Raw genomic sequence first — 20,955 nt, 5'->3', positions numbered from 1 at the left:
ACAGTTCAGATGTGGAAACCTCTGGGATTATTGCTAAAGATGGACAGGTTCAGAGGGTGATTTGGTCCCTTCACCTTTCTCTGTTGACCAGATGTGGAGTTGAGAAGGCTGTGAGGAGTCATCTCGTCAGAGATGGCTCAAGTTCAGTGAGATAAAGCCCACCTCATATGGACAAAACCACCCTTATTTTGGATCTTCAGGTTCAGTGCTACAGTTTTCTAGCACTAGGCTTAGATGAATTTTGGCTTAGAAGAATTCTACAGTAATAAAATCTGAATGAAATTGTACATTCTCTCAGGATGGGTTGGTGTGGCAGGGTTACCTGAGATGCACACCATGCAAAAAGCTACAGCCTGAAGAAATGTTAACACTTCCCAAGTCTGGACTTTGATCCCTCCATGATTTTAGCAGGCGTAGTGATGGATTAATTACTCACAAAAGAACATTTTGAGTCTTAGAGTCTTTCTACTCTAATTGCCACTGACCCCCAAGAGAACACTGCATTGACCTGAGGCTGTAGAGAAGCTTCCAAAATGGAATGACAGAACTGGGATTGTGGGTGTGGAGTTTGAATAGAAGTGTGTGACATCACAGGGTGGGAAACTTAAGAGTTTAAGGTTTTAGAATACAGTAATATACATAAAGCAAGATGGATGTTTTGGGATGGAGGCTGGTCCTTCTTCTTTACCTTCTTCTCCATGGTTTGGGTAGTTTTGTGTAATAGGATAAAAAAGTCCACATTGCAGGGAATGAGTGGTTGGTTATTGGGTTAAAAGTAAAAATAATTTAGGTGTCATTTCTTAATTGGACAGTTGATCCTTAAAAAGGATCTACAAAAGGCCTTGTAGAGAGAGAGATGGGCTCCATTTTTAGTTTGTTAGAGTGCAGTGCTGCAGAACTCAGGGTTTGTGAGACTGTGACCATAGATAAGCACTAATAAACATCTGAGTCCCAACAAGAAATACCATCTCACACATTTAATCCTGACCCTGGCAAGAAGAAGTTAAAATTTGACACCTCCTAACTCATATAAAAGAGGGCAGTGAAGATGGTGAAGGGTCTGGAGGGGAAACCATATGAGGAGAGGCTGAGGGCACTTGCCTTGCTCTGGTGGAGAAGAGGAGACTGAAGGGAGACCTCACTGTGGACTTCAACACCCTCCTGAGAGGCAGTGGAAAGGCAGACAGGATCTCTTCTCTATGGTGATCAGCCTGAGGGAATGGCTTGAAGCTGAGTCAGAAGAGGTTTAGGTTGGAGATCAGGAAAAGGTTCTTCCCCAGAGGGTGCTGGCACTGCCCAGCTCCCCAGGGAATGGGCACAGCCCCAAGGCTGCCAGAGCTCCAGGAGTGTTTGGACAACGTTCCCAGGGATGCACAGGGTGGGGTTGTTGGGGTGCAGGGCCAGGAGTTGGACTCGATGATCCTTGTGGGTCCCTTGCAGCTCAGGATATTCTCTGATTCTGTGATTCTGTAAATCCTGTCCATAACAAAACCAGAGATTCCCCATCCCTGGGAGTGTTTCAGGCCAGGCTGGATGGGGCTGTCACCAACCTGGTCTAGTGGAAGGTGTCCCTGCCCACGGCAGAGGGGCTGGAACTGGATGATCTTTAAGGTTCCTTCCAACCCAAACCATTGTGTGATTCTGTGATGAACCTTCATTTCCCCTGCTGTGCCTTATAAAGAGAGACTTCCCTCAGAACAGTTCCCAAATGAAATGTTAGTGAGTAAAAGATGACTTTACTGTTACGCAGCTACAACATCCTGGAGTAGTTCCCAATAATGGCTTTTAAAATTAAATGATTAACAGGATTTTTTTTTCCTTCTCAGCTGTCTGATCTTAATTATATCATATGAAATGAGATCATTTGATGCACCACCCTCAAACTCTTCTCCTCTTAAAATAGAATCTCAATCTTTCTATAGATAGAAGATTCTTTAAGTAATTACACATGAAGTGTTTAGCAGAAAATGTCTCTTCCTTTCCTGTGCACAAGAATTTATCTTTGGATTAATCGATAGAAGGAGGTTAGCAGATTATTCTAATGACAGTACAAAGGTAATTAAAATTTGCTCTTGTTATTTTTGAAACCCAAAGGAGATGCAATATACCTCATGTAACAGTTTCTTCTGGACATCATCTGTGAAATGCAGTTAATCACTGTAATTAGCTGTTACATGACTGCACATCACAAATATGTCAGGAAGAAACATTTAACTTCAGAGAAGTACTTAGGATATAGTTCAGTCTGAGAGAACAATACAGCTCATTATCCCTCTGAACAGATTTACAGTACAAAAAGCATTTGCCAATGACTCCAAGGGCCTCCGTTACCTTTGTACTGAAATAATTTATAAAAACCACTCACAGGATGCTTCAGACTGCAGGAAATGCTGCTTGATTACAAGTGACCACAGCCAGTTTACAAAGTCTCCTTTACATCTGTTTTCTCCTTGTTTTTTTAATTTTTTTTTTTTTTACCATTTTCTTTCCACTTACACTTTCTCCCACCCTGAACTAGTGTTGTTTATGATCTGTTGAAGTGACTGGCCTCAGAACTGAATGAAGCACTGAGTTACACCACAGAACACATTTGTAGGAGGGTTTGGGGAGCCAGAGAGCAGCAGTTTAACAGACAACCCTCCTTGTGATAACTGAGAGGCAATTTGATGTAAAAATGCTGCTGAAATGGCAGAAACTGAAGTTCCTGAAGCTGAATGGAGAGCATTTAGTGGAGGAGAGCTTGGAGGTGTCATGGTACAGCTCCTCAACAATCAGCTGATGGCACCAGACTGGAACCTGAGATCCTCAGCTCTGCAGCCACGACAGAGAAGGCAGAATCTCTCATTACTGTGGGAATTTAAGGACCATGCCAAACAGGGTATGTCATGCCAAATGACATCAGAAACTTCAGGGAAGTTTAAAAATGTTTCTAGGGAATGATGATGCCACGAATCAGGGCCTTTGTTTCAATGAAAAACGACTAATTTTGATATTCTTTGAAGTGAGACAACTGAGAAGGAATTTAATGTAAAAATAGCATCACTTTAGTCTGGTATGTCTGTTTTGGGAAAGGATATCTGTTAAAGGCAGAGAGAATTTCTTCATGACTTCACTGAGAGATAAAAATGAGTCAGCACTCTGAATCCTGACTGTGCTCTGAGACTGAAAAGCAGGGAGTGCATTTAGCTATAAACCACAGGCTGGATTTAAAACATTTCCACCTGGTGTAAAATACAGTCAGAGATGAGACTGAATAAATATTCCAATTTAGAATTCCTATCAAATGCCCCAGTTTGCCTTCTGGAAGCCTCTCCCTGGGTCAGCAGCCTGTGCTCTGCAACATTCAGCCCTCCTAACTGTATTCCCAAGCTTGAAGAATTTTGAAAAAAATATGTCAGGATGAGTTTTCCTGCATTAATTTGATATCCCCCTGGGGTAGGATGACCCTGGCTGACTGCTAGGTGCCCACCACACCTCTTGTTCCCCACCTCTCCTCATCAGGATAGGGGGATAAAGTAAGATGGAAAACTTGTAGCATGAGAAAAAGTTTAGTGAGTAATTAACAGTTTGGCTAATAAATTTGTCTCTGTCAAATGTGGGGACAAACCCTGACCACTTCTCCTCAGAATAACTACTCCTGCATTCCTCTGCTATCAAACCTTTGCCACGTTAACCCAGCCTGGGGAAAATATTTTCCAGAGTTTGTTTAGAGCTTACTAAAAAAAAAAAAAATCTGGTCCTTAAGCCCCACAGTAGTGCCAGCAAAATGAAGCTCATTTTACCATCAATAATCAATAATCTTGTCCACATAGAAAGAAGCAAACAGGAAGTGCTGGTTTAATGGTTGGACTTGATGACCTTAGAGGTCTTTTTCAACCTTAACTATTCTATTATTTTATGAAGAGAAGACTGCAACAAACATCATCACAGCAACAAGCCACAGTGTTGCAGCAAGCAAAAATAATCTTTTGCTTGATCATGCAAATAAAAGATGAAATCAAGTCTTCTGTGAATAATTTATTTGCTTGTATTCATGAAATTCATCTGAGCATTCAGGACACTGCTACTACCGCAGCTGAAATCCACTTATTAAAAAATAAATCTCTGTGGATATATTAGCAATTCCAAAAGAACACAGAAATGTCTGGAGATCTTTTACCCTATCAATGATCTGATGGTCTTATTTAACTCCTTTATGCAAAGTTTCTCCTGCCAGAGCCTCGTGTCAAAGGCAGGTTTGTGTGAACTGTTATTACACAGCACCACTCCTTCATTACAAAATTACATGTATTATGTGCAGCAAAATTGCATAATCTGTGTAATTAGCCCATCTCAGCGAGTGCTGGCAGCGAAAGCAGCTGTGAAGGTTGGGCAGAGGGGAGAGCTGATGACACCCATTCAGGAATAAGGATTGCACCTGGAAAGCTGCCTGCCTCCAGCCCTCTGCCTGCCCCAGAGCACAGCTGGGATCAGCACTGCCTGGGGCACTCAAAAAATGCTGATTTATTGTGCAGGTGGGTGTGTGAGAGCTGGGCTGAGCAGACACAGAAGGCTCAGCCTGTCAGACTCGCTGTGCATCAAACCCCACAATGCACAGCAAAAGCTGATCCCTCTCCTTTCCTGTTCTGTTTTCTTCTTCTTTCCTTCCTTTTCCTGACAGTAGCTTGTTTCTCCTTCCACTACTTGTGAAGTACAAACCCTGATTCTGCACTTTTTGTGTCAGATTAAGCCCTTTTCTGACCCAGAGCTGGGGCAACTGAGAGGTGTTTTAGAGACTTTTATTCCATTTTCAGTCTCATGAGAAGGGTAAGACAATACAAAGATGTTATAATTTACCCTATCACAATCAGAAGCCAACCATTTCTTAATTACAATACACTCTAAGCATTTCTTGATCTATCAGCTTTTGCCATACCATGCTGTAAATGCCTCAAAGCTAATTATCTAAAATTATCCCTCATGGGTCTAATTACAATGTATTTTTCATAGTTCTATTCCTCCAAAGTATCCAGTCTTATTTGTAAGGTTATCTTTTGAAACTTGTTCCTGGTTCAATTTCTCCCTCAGCAATGTCTGTCCATTCCATGGCATTTCTAAGTCAGCATTTCTCATCTCAAGGTTTGCACACAGATGCACACACTGTGTGAGCCTTCTGTCAGGCTTTGAGAATTCTCTGCAAATCCATTTCCCACTTTTTGGACCCAGAATTAAGCTGCTGGTTTCACTATTGCTCCATTTCTTGCGCTTGTGGCTGCTGACCCTGTCACACCCTGCACTGCTCATCACACCCAAAGTGTCCCCTGCACCCGAGGGGTGACACCAAGAAACCTTCAGGGAATCAATACAATGTTATTTAGGTTTTTGCATTTTATTTCGGTTTCAGCACTTTAGAAAAAGGCAATGCAGAGCCTGATCAAAGGCAGCTTCCTCCTCTCCTTGCCTCACATCATTTTGCCTGAGAGTTTGAAATTCCTCTTCAACCGCGCTACAAAGTTGCCTGATGTATTTGAAGTGTGTTTTCGGAAAGAAAAAAAAAAAAAAACAAAAACAAAAAAAATGACAAAAAAAAAACAACCCACCAAAAAACAACAACAACAAAAACAATGACAAAAAAAAACCAACCCACAATGGAAAAAATAAAACTCAGCTTATGGAAAACAAAGCCCAACTCCACTGATAAAGCAGGACAGTTCACTAATTTATCTTCATTGGATCAAGGAATGAAGCCAAATCCACTGGAAGGGATCTGACAACAGGATATGTATTATACCAGGAAATGTAGCCTAGGAAACAACTCTGCATTGCAGAGAAGAGCAGCAAATAGCTGCATAAATGTGATTGTGATAACTGAGCACTTCATCTGGCACACAGAAAACCTGCAGGTGCTACAGATCAGCAGGTCTGCATCAAGACAGCAAGGTATGAAAACAAATACAGAGCTGTGAAATCTTATGGCTAAACTCACAAATATATTGGTGACTGTACCCAGCACTTACACAAATTAAATATCCAAGCTCGTGGATCGTTCTGAAGGTATTAATGAAAGTATCTCTGGTTTTCCCAGACCACACAAAGGTTCTGCAGAAGAAAATGTCAAACCCGAAGTATTTGTCTTGTAAATGAAAAGGGGACATGCATTCAGTTCACATCTCCATATTGAGAAGATTTCTACTACTGAAAAAGAGACCTGGAGAGAACACTATTAAGACACTGAAATACAGCTGCCTGCTTAGCACTTTGTACATCCAAAAGAATTTCTATGAAAACTCTTAAAAACCATTGCAAAACACAGATTGTCTCCTCAAAACTCTCCTGGCTTAGCCCCAAATAAATTAATGACACTGAGGAATAAAGGTGACTTGTTAGCAGGGAACTTCTTGCACTCTAAACCAAAACAAGAAGGAGGACAGAAGTCTTTCCAGAGTTGGAAAGCTTCAGAGTGCCTGAAATATTGGAGTTAATTTACAAAGGGCAGTGTTGAAGGACGGGAACCTGAGCAGGGACCAGCTGCAGGGTATGAACAGGTCCCATCTGCTGCCTGTTCTGACAGAAACAAGCTGGAACCTGCCTCCATCCCTTCCTTCCCAGTGGCACAGCCACAAATGCTGACTCTTGGCTGCAGCAGGGCTCCAGGACAACCCCACCCAGATGGATCTGTGTCAGCTGGGGCCAGGGAAATCCTGGAATTCACTCTGAAGGCAACACAGCCAGAACCAGAGTGGTTCTAATGGGAAGCTGTGGTCCTGTCATGTGCCTGCCCACCAAATCAGGGGACAAGAACATCCTCTGAGAGACAGAAAGAAAAATAATGAAGAAAACCAGTTTATGGGCATCTCTTTCCTGTTGAGACAAGGGAAGAGAGAAGGTACTTAGGCCAAACACACTAAAAATCAAGCTGTATGTCCCCTTTCAATTTACAAGACAAATACTTTGGGTTTGACATTTTCTTCTGAATTTTAGTTTGCTCAGAGGCTCTGGTGGCCCTGCAGTCAGGAATTGTGTCTGTTATGCCTTGGATGTGGGACAATATCACCCTTACTCTTTACATCTGGTATTTAACCCTCAATTCCCTTCTCTCACCTGCTGTTTTTTGGAAGGGCAACTCAGATTTTTGCCTGCTGTGCCACAGCTGGCAGTGAGGCACTGCAGTTCTTCCCCAGAAATGCTTTCTTCATGCTTCCCATAGGTTTGCCCCATCCCTTTGTCCCTTCTCATGGTAGAGATGTCAGATCCAGGTCATCTTAAAGTCCCCTTTCAACTCAAACCATTCTCTGATACTATGATTTGAAACTTCCAGCACTTAAAGTTCATCCCAAGGAAGCTATTTTTATCCAGTGCTTCCACCTCGAGCAGATAACTTCCATGAATGAGCCATCACTGAGTCATTGACATTTCAGGATTAAATCAAAGCAATTAGCCCTGCCTTTTCCAGCTGATTTTCACTGAGGTAACATGGCAACTAGACAAAGGTCAGTGCCCCATGAGTATCACTCAATTCCCCTAAAAGCAAGCAAAGGATGAACTAAACCATTTAATGGTGCAGGAAAAATCACATATTACGCATCAATAGGTAAATGGAATCAAAGAAAGAGCCTGAGACCACTCTCACTCTGATGCACACCTGGTAACACAAGTTCTTCATAGGAAAAAAACACCATCACTAAGTCACAGGTGTCCATGAAAAACAAACAATTGGTGATAGAGGCCACTAATGATCTATCTGAGATCTGCAGGGACATCACAGAACCACAGAAATGCCTGCAGAGTTCATCTGATCCAACTTCCAATGTCCTGTTGCCACACCAGATTTATTTTCACCGAGCAAAGCCAGAGCTTCTTCAGCTCCATGCTCAAAATTCACAGAAGCGCTTCATTTCATAAAGGAAATGAAATAAAATCCCAGTGAAGTTTTCAAAGCTACTCAGGAGCCTAAAGACTCACACACACATAACTTACCTACCACTGATAAATCAATTTCTTTCCCTGGGGTTTCAGGAGGTGAATTTTAGCTCAGGTGCACCAGCAGCTGGGTGCACACACAGCTGATTTTCAGCAGATCCCAGAGCATCAGTGACTCATTCACCTCTACCCCATTCACGCCTCTCTCTGTGCCTGCTCAGGGCCTGGGGAAATGAGAATGGGGCTGGATGAAGAGCCTAGGAGGGATAATGCACTGAAGTCAGCCAGGAGACAGGCAGGTATCTGACCACTCAAAGAAGTGATGAAAAAATAACCCACAGATTCTCTCAAAGCCCTGTAACTGCGGTGAGTGTGGTCATCTGTAGTCTCAGGAACTCAGCCACAGACTTGCAGCTGAGATCTAACAGAGAATCAGTAAAATAGGAATCCCTAGGAAAGACTTTGCCCCTGTTTGCTGAAAAATCCAACTATTGATTAGCATATTTTATTTCTGTCTAGCATATCTAGTTTCAGGAGAGCTTTTTACATATTCCCAGGATAAACTGAATCACACTGCTCTGATGTCTGTGCTCTTCTGACATGCTCACCTCACTGGGTCAGCTCAGAGATCCTTCTGTCCTCCTCAGCATTCATTGAAGGTATAAAGCAAAGTGCTCATGGTGAAGAAAAAAGCTGTTATTTTATTACTTTTGCTGGATTTTTTTCCTAGGAGAAACATGCTGTGAACACAGGAGAAATGAAGGGATTAAAAACAGATTAAGGCAAAAAAAAAACCAATCCAGACTGAGGATGGGTTTGTACGTGGACAAGGATGACTTAACTGTGTGAAAAGATTTTTGTGGGGATCCTTTAGTTCTCCCCAAAAAGGAGTAAGAAGCAGCAAAACCCAGAATTCCCACTGCTACAGCCACTCCCTGGAACTGGGTGATGCAGTGAACCACCACAACTGCACTTGGATTTATCCCTGTCCCTTTTGAGATAGGCTTGGAAACAGAAAGCAGATCCAAGTGGGAATTTGTTCCCTCACTTTCACACCCAACAAAAGCCTTCTAATTTTTGGGCTGCTAAGGAGACTTCCTGAGTCACAGGCATCTCTGGTGGAAATGTGCATTTTCAGACATTAATTTGGTAATTAATGACATAGGGGCAAAGTGGGTGAGTTTATACAGGATAGTTATGTAAAGTGGGAAATTCAGAAGTTTGGATTAGATGGCCAAAATGAACAAAATGTGAACCTATGGGATCCTGTGTTTCTTTAATACAAAGAATTAAATGAAGAGAACCAAAATATGAACCTATGGGATCCTGTGTTTCTTTAATACAAAGTGTTCCCCATGAAGAATGAAAGGGGTTCTCTCTCCTAAGGCCTTGTTAGGGTGCAGCCCTGTCCAAATCCCTGCAGTCCCACCCAAGACACCACCATCCACATCCTGAAAAGAAAAATAAGCCCCTGATGGAAAGGACTTCCCAAAAGGGCTTTCCAAGTCAGGGGTCTCGCTCTCCCCCCCAGAGCTCCTGGAACAGGAAAAATTCCCCTAGGAAGGAACCTGTGAGGAGCTTTCTCTGTGCAAGGCCAACACTGGGAAATCTCCCTGCTTCTCCCTTTTCCCTTCATCCCCAGCTTTTTACTCTATTGTCCTGCAAAGGAATAGGGTGTCCCCTCCTTATGAATCCTAGAAATCCATTTCCAGCACCCAAACTCCCATTTTCCACACTGGCTTCCACACAGAGATCAGAGTTTTCAGTTCAAGTGTGTTAAGATCAGCCCAAAACGAATAGGGTGTCCCCTCCTTATGAATCCTAGAAATCCATTTCCAGCACCCAAACTCCCATTTTCCACATTGGCTTCCACACAGGGATCAGAGTTTTCAGTTGTTCAAGTGCGTTAAGATCAGCCCAAAAAAGAGTTTATTAGATGATTTATTCTGGTCTCCTGCACACCTTTGGTCACCATGTTTTGCTTACTTGGTTCTGCACTTGCTCCAACAGAAAAAAAAAAAAAAAATCTACTAAAAAATCCATTCCTCTTCAATTTCCATGGGAAACCTTATTTCTCATCAACTTCTCAAGCTGCTAAGAATGGCTGTTCTAATCTGGATGTCAAGTCTGGATGTTGGGGTCCAAAACTGAGTAGGAGCTTCCCTTTCCCAGACCAGCAAACCTTGGGCAAAGCCTTGAACGACTGTCAGAGCCCGAGAATTTTATTTGGACGAGGATGAAGCTTGAAGGTCTGTTCTTCCAAGCCACAGAAATTGCAAAGATTCACCATTATACGAACAGCAAAGATACTTCTATGTCACAGCAGAGCACAGAGGGAAACCTAAAGAACCTAAATCTGCCTAATTTATTGATTTAATTGTTCTGCAGAACACAGCAGCAGGCAGGTCAGAGCTGAAGTGGTACTGCCCCACTGGAAACACACCTGTGAGTTATTGCTGTCCAGTGGGAGCACCCGGAGCATCTGCCAGGTACCGAGGGAAAATCCAACAGCTGCTGCCAGGGGACAGCATTGAGACATCAGATGGATGCAAAGGGCAGCAGTGCAGTGATGAACACAGCGTGTCCAGCCACGAGCAATCCCTGCATCTTCCAAGGGCAAATTCTTGCTGCCTGCTCAGGCTCCTCTGATAGCTTTGTTTCTGAACGGCTGCACTGGGCTTTGCACAGCTCCACATCCCAACACACACCTGGGAACAAAGCTTAGCACTGCCCTTCCCGCAGCTTTTCGGAGCAGCCCCGCTGAAACAGGCAGCACCCCGTAGAAGAGGGGACAGGATCCCTCCCAGAACGTCCTTCCCCACGGTGTCCTTGTCCCTGCTCCACCTCAGTGAGGCTCTTTAGCCGTGCAGCAGGATGGGGAGCAGCCCCGGCGCAGGGTCACCCTGCAGCCATCCACCCTGCAGGGGACACTGGCTTTACCTGCACTCTAAGTGACACCCTGTGGCTGGCAGGCGGAATGGCGGGTCACCATGGCCTCAGTGACACTGTCCCCCAGCTTTTGTGACAGCAAACACAGGCTGGAACCCGCCGGGTCACACAGAGTCTCAGGTGAGTCCCAGAGAGTCTCAGGTGTTCAGCACCTGGTGAGAACAGCCCCGTTCCATCTTCGCGGTTTCACCTCAGGCTCCCACTGCTTGTCTGGGTGGAAAATGGGTCATAAGGCACCAGAAAACAAGAAATCCAAACCCACAAGGGACTGTCCACACTGTGTGCAGCTGGCAGGATTTTTCCTTTCATTCTGATATGGTGTGATGAGGATTTGTGATATATTTAATTCTTTCCCTTCCCCGTCTGCTCCTGAGCCATTCCCTCTTCCTCCCCGTGCTCTAGAAGCACACATTTTTGCAAGTATCATCTAATTCCAAATTTGTGGAAAGAAATGGACTTCAGTCCATCTGTTTGCCAGCTGGAAATCACTGCCAGCTTAGACAACAGCAAGTTCCAGAGAGATGGATGGGGCAGCTGCCTTGGGGAAAGAAAGAATCACAAAGAAGCCTCCAAAATAATGTGGGCAACCCTTTGTTTGCTGACCCTCCTGATGTCCCAGGGTTTAAAGTCCTCTCCAAGATGTGCCACTGCTCAGGTCTGACTGACTTTGGTGCAGAATGGCAGCTACTGTTCCAGTTTTGGTGAAGTCTGGGTGAGTTTTGCCCCAAAGCTAAGCCAAAACTGAAGAGAACATAAATTAGGTGCAACAGGACCACAGCAAAGCCATCTGAAGTTATCAGCAAAGAACAAAAGTACAAATCCATGTTTAATTGGCTGGAGAAAAGGTCCTTGAATGTTGACTGAAGTAACATTAACAATCTCCTTATTTTACTACATGCAATTAACTTGTGTCCTGGGCTCAATGAAGAAATCACATGCTTTACATGATGATAGTAGTGGGAGCAAGAAAAATGGATTCTTTTCATTCCTCCTTGTAAATATTTTTTCCAACACTTTTCTTCTAGACTGCAAAATCAGAGCCATCTCATACCACAAATTATGCTTCACAAAGGAAAGAAAAAAAAGAAGAAAAACCTGGGGGGGGGAACAAGTGAAGCCTCTCCCATCTGTGCATGACTGAAATCCAGAGCCTCCCAATGTATTTGTGGAAGATGTGTGTATTTGTGTTTCTCTGCAAAAGCAGCAAGAGAAAATGAACAAAAATGGTTGAAATCTTAATCTGGACACAGAGCTATTGGAGACAAGCTGACCTAATCAGCTGCAGATTTGATCTCCTTAGAGAGAACCTTTACGAGCTTAAAAATGATGTTTTATTTCCTCCCCCAGAATTCCAATTCTGGACTTCTTTTTTTTCCACTTCGATTTTGTTGCATTTCTCATCAGTCTCCTTCCTTTAACTTTCATGTACTCTTGACTTCCTAGCTGAAAATACTGTGTTTTACCCCCCAAGATGGCTGATACATAGCTACTGCAAGGCTGCAGACTTTTTTAACAAAAAAAGTATTTTTCTAGTGACTCCATAACTAAAATTGACTACAAAACATTTATTTTTATCCCAAATCCCCTGTCATTAAACAGTGGGATAAAAGCCTTCTGGACATCTAACAAGGTTGCAGAAGACAGATGAGGTGAGAGTAGTTTTTGGATTTCATAGTAATTTTTTTGAATGTGGAAACACACATGCATGCCCATGATGGGCATTTTATTTCTCTCCAATAATGACGAAAAGCCATCAGAACTTCAGGGCTCTCTGTCATTTACAGCAGGACTTTGCTTTCAAAAACACGGCCTTTAGAAATCAAGCCAGAAAAACCTCTGGGGAACAAGTAAGTCATGTGAATGTGATCAACAGAAGTGGTCAAGACACTAAAATACATGAGATAAAACATAAATGAAAATGTTAATTGAGCCTCTGGGCCAGTCACTTCTAAAAGTGCAAATTTCTGTAATTATCAGGACAGGGCTTGCCCACAAAATATGAACAAGACTCTGAGACCAACGATCTCCTAGCAAGGCTCATGTTTTATATGCAGGCTGGAGCCACATCTCCAACTCTGAACAATAATTAATCAGAAGGAAAAGCAGCAAAGGTTAGATCTCCATAAAAGAACGGGGTTTTAACCTACGAAAATTAGCTCTTTTTAAAAATTGAATCATCCCTTTAAATCCCTTCAAAAGAGGGGAAATGCAAACAAGAAGAGCTATTAATTCACTTCTTCACCCTTCCCTCAGCACACAAGATTATTTCTCTGTCTTCAAGATGAGACAACCAAGAACATTAATTCACTTCTTCACCCTTCCCTCAGCACACAAAAGATTATTTCTCTCTCTTCAGGATGAGACAACCAAGAAGTGCAGGAATTCTTCTCTCAGTGTGGAGCAAGCCCTGCTAACAGGTACAGGTGTGATCCCTGTGCCAGGGGCTCCTTCCCCTATCATGCCCATCCACGTGAACAACAGTTGCTAAGTCACCAACCCTCTCCAAAGCTTTCTCAGCAGGCAGCTGGTTGTAGGGCCAAGGAAAAGGTGGTGCACACCCCCTCAGAACAAGGAGGAAACAAGTCCCCATGAGGGCAAGGTTAGCAGTGATTATGTGCCTGTTCTCAGCTGCAGTCCCCGGAGAAGGTGAGGAGGATGCTTTGTGTGATATCCAAAACACTCCTGTGAAGTGGCTATTTCAGTCAAAGAGCTCCCCTAACTGAGAGAGAGAGAGGGATTTGCAGGCAGGGAGCTGGAGCTACAGAGACCTTTTGTTCCTCTTGATCACAAAAGCAGTTTGATCTCAATCCCCAGGTGTGGGATCACTTCAGCACAACACACGTCCAGGGATGAATTCAGCTGCCTGAACACGGGCATTGGATCATTTGTCACCGAGCATCTGCAACACCTGTGTGGCCTGGGAGATGAAACACAAACCTACAACAAGGCTGAAACAGCAACAAAATACCCCATGGCATATCAAACAGCACTATCATTTCTGCAGGGGCTGCTGAGCTGAGCTGCTTATTTAGGCTGAGCTCAGTAACTCCCTAGGCTTCACTCCTTCTCTCAGTTAGAGCTCTGACTTGTATTAGAGCTTAAATACTTAAATTAGCTGTTGATACTACTTGGAAATACCCAGCTTTGTGGGTTTTAATCTGAAACACCTTCTGAATGCCAGCAGCTCCTGCCTGCAGCCCAGAGCAAAGTGAGCAGCCCGTGATGGACGGGTGTCACTGCAGAACACCCCCTGCCACACCAGGTGCTTGAGACAAACTCAGTTCAGTTGAGGGTACAAAATCCAACACTTTTTGTCCACTAGATGAACATTTAACCCTGGGTTTTTTTTCCCTTTGCATAGGGAAATCTGTAGGGGAAGTGTTAAAGTAGGCATACTTTAGCCTGTAACACGCTCTAACTACATGCTTGAACAGCTGCTTTTTAGCAAGCAGCAAGCCCAGACTCATTACGGGCCATTTGCTGAATTAATCAAGCTTCAGGATATCCTAATAAGTGAATTAATCTGTTTCCTAAAACAAGACTAAAAGCTTCACACTGTCAAAGCATAAACACATCTAGAGGGCAGCAATGATATTGTCATTTTCCACTAAATATAGAACCTGAGCAGAGACAAGTGCACAGTCACACACTGCACCAACACAGACTTTTTTTTTTTCTGTTTCTTTTAATTTTTTTTTCCCCTTTGAGAATAATACATAAAAATTGCAAAGTTGTAAGCGGATGGCATAATTTTCAGATCCTTGGTCAAAGAGCATTTTGCCCATATTCACACCGCAGGGTAACCAGAGCGTGATCTGTCAACATGACTTTACTTCCCAAATAAAGAGGGAGGAAAAAAAAATCCCCAAAACATCACCAAAATAACAAAATGTCAGGGATAAAAAATCCTCACAGACTGACAGACTTTGTTTTACGAATACAGCTGAAACTTATCTGAGTCACTCAGCAGCTCCCAGGAGACACAGAGAAACACAGACCCAGGCACAGAATCACCACGGGAATTTCTTGCAGTTAGGATGGAAATATTTTACACAAACAGTTTATTCTAGTGTTGCAAACAGGAGGGGAGTTTTTTAAGCACAAGTTCCTTTTCTTAAGGAGTTTTTAAAATGCTTTTTGATGGAATTTGCTGGCACTGGCAGGGTTTGATAGCATTCCCCATCTGAGTAAAGACTGAACACCAAAGCTGAGAGGTGACAGGATGGACACAAAGCAGGGGAGGTGCATCCAAAGCCTCTGATGAGCTGATCTGTGGAAGAACCTACCTGTCAGTTTTTGTCTTGAATTCCATCCCCTACACGCACAGAGACTACAGTGAGGTGCAGAAATAGCCCCATCAGTACCAAAACTTGGCCATAGATCAGTGTCTTGTGCTTCTCAGAGCTTTTCAAAAGCTTTTCACAAAGTTTGGGCACTTCCCAGTCTGCATTTGCCAGTGTCTACAATGCAAAAGGGACAGGGAATGCTGCTGGGCTCATTCCCTGCAGCTGATAAGCTGCTTGTGGGAAATTGGAATCTTTGAGAGCCTGATTTCTAAAACTGAAAAATAAATCACTGAAAATTATCCAAATTTTTTACAGGCTTTCAAATGAAAAATATGCTGACAGATACACAAAATATACTCACAGATACACAAAATCAGTGCCAAAAAAGCTCTAGTTCCTAAAAGGTGGCAGCTCATGAACATGGGATACCTGTGATACCTGTGAGTATAATAAATGCTGAATTACAACCTAGAGCTGGATAAGCTCTTAGCAGAAGAAAGGCAGTGCAAGGTGGTTTTTCTAAATTGGTCTGATTTTGCTCTCAAAAAAAAAAATCAGTATAATATAACAAACCATCATTTCTCCCTCTGCCTCATCAAAATGCAAAACAAAATAGAACAAAACTACATGTCCTAGACAGAAATCTTATGTTGATTCAAGCCACCTCCTATCAGACCTTCATTCTGAGCTGTATTATTCACCTCTGAGATTTGCAAGATCCATTTCCCATTCTTTAATCAGTTGTCTCATTTTATCATCTGCATGGGGAACACAGCTGAGGTTTTCAGCACAATCAGCCTCATCACAGATGAGGCAACCCACAAACCAACTTGGTGAAATCATGCAAGTGGTCACAATGTGTTAGTATTTGGTTTTCCTAAATTCTGAACGTGTTCTGCATGCAGTAATTATATTTTTCAAATGCCAAAAGAGATTTGCACCTGTGTATTCAAACCTTCACCTGCTCTCCCACTGCTTCCCCAAGCTTTAATCACTTAACTGCTATTTCCCAAGGAGCTACTGATTCCAAAATTTGACCAAATTTTAATATAATCCTTCCCTCTGTTTTCTGCACTACAGCTTGGAGGAACTACTCACATGGAAGTCTTTAAGATCAACTGGAGGTAACTACTCACATTTTTTGTTGAAAGGAGAAAAATACCCATTTCCTCAGAAAATAACACTTCAACATTTCAGTAACATATTTCCATTAGTCTTTAATTTAATTAACATGCCATTGTTTTAAGAGCAAAGAATTTGAGAAAACTTATTAGCACTGCAATACAAACATCAGCCACCACTGAGAAGGAGAGGAGCAGGGAAGAACTTTAAATCAGGTCATTGATGAACTAGTGAAAGCATCAACAGAGTTTATAGAAAACCAAACTTGGGTATTCAATATTTTTTTTTCTTTCATATACAGGAAAAAACATTTAAATTCTTTCCAATGTGCTCTGCACTGCCCTTAATTCTCAGAATTTTTCTTCTGGTCTCAACTGAGACTTGTCCAAGTAGTGAAGTACCTGCTGTAATCAAAGCCAGCAACACTCAGCCCATTCCAGGTTCCCTGCTGTTTTATTGCAAAGACCCAGGTCTGAGATTACAGGGCTTTAGGATGATTTTGCAGTTCTCTGAGGCAACCTTTTACTGTCAAAGTCTGTCCCTAAGAACAAACCTGGCAGGGGACTTTGTTTCACAGAGCCAACACACCAAACTTTTGGCCAGTTACCTGACCATGATACCTAGAACTGGGGAAGGAATAAAGTCACTTTCTACAAGTTTAAAAATAAGATTAGGGTCACTCTTTTATGGGATGCTGGCCCCATAAAATTAACACTACCTGCAAATGAGATCACCAACACCCAAGCAAAAGTTTAGAGTGAAACATGGAGTGAAATTATCCCTACAGTCAAAACCACACTGAAAAAATGAGTGACAAACAAGTGGGCGCACATATTTGGAATTAATATTTTTAAAAACTCTTAATCAAAGGTCCAAAGGGTATTGACAGATAAGCAAAAGGAAATGAGTGGCTGGGTCCCACAGCCTGAATAATAAATTTGTAGTGAGTCATCATGATTGTTTACCTCGAAGAATAAAGCATCCAGGAGATTTCTAAGGAGCCCCCATGCTCTCTTGCTTTGAATGTTATTTGCCTCCTAATTTCCTCTCCTGGAGCTGATGCAGCTCCAGCCTCAGCAGCCAGTCCCTGATGAAGTTGCTAAAACAGATTGCAGCCCTCAGCCTTCTTTCTGTCTGTTACATCCAACTCCCAGCAGGGTCTGAAGCCCTGCTCACACAGCCAGCCTGGAAAAGGGACTGTCCTTTCAAAATACAGTGTTTAGGTGGTAGGACTAAGTATTCCATGAGCCAAAGGTTGTCTAATTATCCAGGTGGGTGAAGCACTGCTACAAACACACTGAGCTGTAGGCAGCTACACATGCACAAACACACAAAGCACAACAAACCCTCCTCAGACTGCAGAGGATTTTTTTTTTTCTGCCTGGATCTCCCTAAATGTACTTCAGCAAAGAGGAAACAGAGTCCACAAGTCTGCGCTTTTGAGAAATCTGCATCATTCCAGGCAAAAATTTTGAATATACAGGCTGGAATGTGGAGGAAATGTTGATTCCCGAGCAAACTAATTTTTTTTTTTCTTTTATCGTTATTCTTTTTCTTTAATGAAAATAGATTTTGGGTGTCCCCAGGCACCTTCTGAACGCGAGATCCGCGGGAGAGGAAAGGAGTTTGTACTTACTCGTGGTGTTGTACTTGATCCCATTGAAGAACTCGGGGCAGGGTCTCTCCACGAGTTCCCCCGCAGAGGTTCTGGGCCAGCAGGTCCCGATCTGGTCCGTGGTGGCATTGCAGTACGGACCTGGGGTTGGAAAAACGGGACAGAAAGGCAAAAAGAAGCAGTTGAGAAAGCACAAAAGCCACGCACTTTGCATCACAAAACGAACCGAATGTCAGCACTTCTAAAGCTTTTCCCGAGCTCTGCACCAGGTAACAATTCCTACCATCAAAGCCCAGGAAAGGGAGAGAGGAACTCTCTAAAAAAGTCTCGTGCAAACGATCCAGGAGGCTGCAGTTCACATCAAATTCTTCTAAGATGAACTGAGAGATGGTCACATCCATTATTCCCTCTGGGACTGCTGGACTGGAACAGGCTCCTTCACCCCTTTCTGCTTGACTTTTTTTTTTTTTTTTTCCCCTCCTCTCTTCTTTTTTTTCCCTTTCTGGAGCCAAACGAGCATCAAGGCGCGGGCAGCCCGCAGTCTCGTGTGCTCGAGCCTCTGCTGCTCGCAGCGCGCTGGCAACTTGGCGGAGTCCGCGTCTGCCTGTGCAGCTCAGCCCTCCGAGCTGCTCTTCCCTTTAAATCCAGCGGCTCGGGAGCCAATGGCATCGGGCTGAGCCCGGAGTGAGGGGCTCTCGTCTCGCCGGTGTCCCCGGGCTCGCAGATGCCGCCTCACCGTGCCAGACCGCTGTGCTGCTGCATCCCCCTCCCTCCCTCTCCTCCTGCCTCTCCTCCCTCCCTCTGACATACAGAGGCACGGTTTTATTGTTAGCTCCAGGGATGAGAGGCTTTTGCAAAAAAAATACTCGCTGCAAATTAAAGCCAGGGAGAACAGGAAAAGCCATCAGAGGAGGAGAACTCCTGGGTTTTTTTGCGGAGCGAAGCAATTTCTGCCTTTGCTGGTGGAACTGAGGATGAGCAGGGATGCTGGGGCAGGGGGGGAAGGAGGGACCCGGTCCAGGAGCTGCTGTGCAGGCCTTGAGAAAGAATAAAAGCAGGGATGAAGGAGATGATCTGATAGAAGAGAGGCGTTGGAACAAAGGAATCTGGAGTAATCATAGAATCACAAAAGATTCGGGTTAGAAGAGATGTTAAAGGTCATCTCATTCCAACACCCTGCCATGGGCAGGATCACCTTCCCATAGACCAGGTTGCTTCAAGTCCCATCCAGCCTGGTCTGGAATAAAGAAATCTGGAATAATGACCCACAGAAGAGGCAGAGTGGGAGAGTAGGGCCTAGGCACCAAGGGAACACGTCTTTCAGCCCCTCACACTGAGGGGATGGGGTGGACAGCAGAGCAGGGCAGGGCACAGAGAGCTCTGAAGCAAAGGATGGATCATTCAGGAGAAGAGGAAGAAAAGAAATGCCCCTCTCATTTTCCAGCTGTAGGAGAGAGCAAGGTTTTCAGAAAGGATGAGCACCCAGACTGACCAGGAGCAAGAGGAGGAGCCTCTAAACCAGAAAATCCTGGTGTGGGGAGAGAGGGAAGAGCAAAGGGCTTGACAAACTGAGGTCAGTGTGGGACAGCAGGAGAAGGGTCTGGCGAAGGGGAAGGAGGAGAAGTTTGGAAGGAGATGCCCAGAAGGCTGATTATCTTTGGGAAATCAAAACTCAGCAGAGTGGGAACTGGGTGAAGGGCTGCACTCTGGGACATGCTGGAGAGCAGCTCAGACCTCACCAGCCTTTCTGACTTGCTATACCAAGCTATGAGGAAATCCCTAAAAAAAAAAGTGTTGCTGGGGATCATTTATGATCACAGCCTCAGAAGGATTTTGGGAAACAAACAAAAAACTGACTCGAAAGGGAGTATACCAAGATCAGGAGATATGGAAGTGGCAGAGAGGAATGCAGAAACAGAAAGCAAAGACAGCAAAATGAAACATTTCCAGTCTGTTCACAGCTTTAGATCAGACAAGGTGCTTACACTGAGCTCAAAGCAGTGGTACAGAACTTCCTATAACATTTATCACCCACCCTGCAAAGGCCTGGCCTTTCTTTTTATTCATATTTAAGACTGAAGGGCTTTATTCTTCACTTTTGAAGGACCAAAAGAATTGTGGCATCCAGGGAGAGGAAAAGAAAAAATAACTGGGTTAGAACAACAAATAAATTAACAACATACACTGAGGAGAGAACTAGCCAGGATGTTATTCTGCCATCTGGGAATCTGGAGATTTTTTAACATTTTCAGATTGCAATGGCAGAGAGGGGAGGAGTGCCACTGTGGTTTTGGGATAAGTATTTTTATTTGAAATATGTGAAAACCCACGAGAATAACAAGTGTACTAACTCTCTAGACACTGTGATATTCTGAGGCAAGTGAATCTGCTTCTCTCTCCAGAGCCTCGATTTTCTTCCCAAGTGAATGTTTCCAGAACTGCAGCCCTTCTGGAGAAATCTCAATTGCAACAAATTAACTCTTCTCAACATCAACATACCTCTTTGTCTCATGCACCTCTAACCCCAAAAAGGAGGCGAGAAAATTTTTTTAGCATCAGACATGTAACATGACCACGACCAACCTACTGGCTGGCTTTGAGCAGTGCTTTGAGGAGAAAACCCTTTTTCTTCAACTTCCAAGAGTGAGGGATAAAGGGTGCTCTAAACCTTCATCTTCTCCTTCCTGACAGCTCAGTCGAGCTCATAAAATTCCTTTTTGTTCCTCAAGCTGAGCCTCTCAGGGGTGGCTTTGAGACCTTCTCACAGGACAGCACCTGAATGTGCCCAGTGGCCGCTCCCACACAGGCAAGACTGAGCAGTCAGCAGGACACTGGTCCAGGATGTTGTAAGATTATTTTTTTTTCTGCTTCTGCTGCCTCTCTGCAGGAGAAAACTCACATAGCCTGGCCAAAAGTCTTCATTTCTCACCTACTGTCTGCCCTTTCTATTTTTTCATGCTATTTATTCAGCACACTGGAATCAAAATGCTGCTCGAGGGCTTTGGGCACTGGAGTTTCCTGAATATTTTGAGGAATGCATCACTCAATAAATTACAAAAAAAGAATGACAGTTAAAAAAAAAAG

General features: G+C 43.6%; 1 protein-coding gene across 1 annotated transcript in view; it reads right to left on the bottom strand.

The window, feature by feature from the left end:
* Positions 1 to 20,955, bottom strand: part of CRHR2 (corticotropin releasing hormone receptor 2) — a 141,403-nt gene that overhangs the window by 82,272 nt on the left and 38,176 nt on the right. The window contains exon 3 of the mRNA XM_041490118.1: positions 17,893 to 18,012. Coding sequence (XP_041346052.1) covers positions 17,893 to 18,012 — 120 coding nt within the window. The remainder of the gene's footprint in view (positions 1 to 17,892; positions 18,013 to 20,955) is intronic.

The sequence above is a fragment of the Pyrgilauda ruficollis genome, unplaced genomic scaffold (genome assembly GCF_017590135.1).
Source record: "Pyrgilauda ruficollis isolate IOZ18807 unplaced genomic scaffold, ASM1759013v1 scaffold12, whole genome shotgun sequence".
Classification (NCBI taxonomy): Eukaryota; Metazoa; Chordata; class Aves; order Passeriformes; family Passeridae; genus Pyrgilauda; species Pyrgilauda ruficollis.
This window is presented reverse-complemented; position numbering and strand designations above follow the sequence as displayed.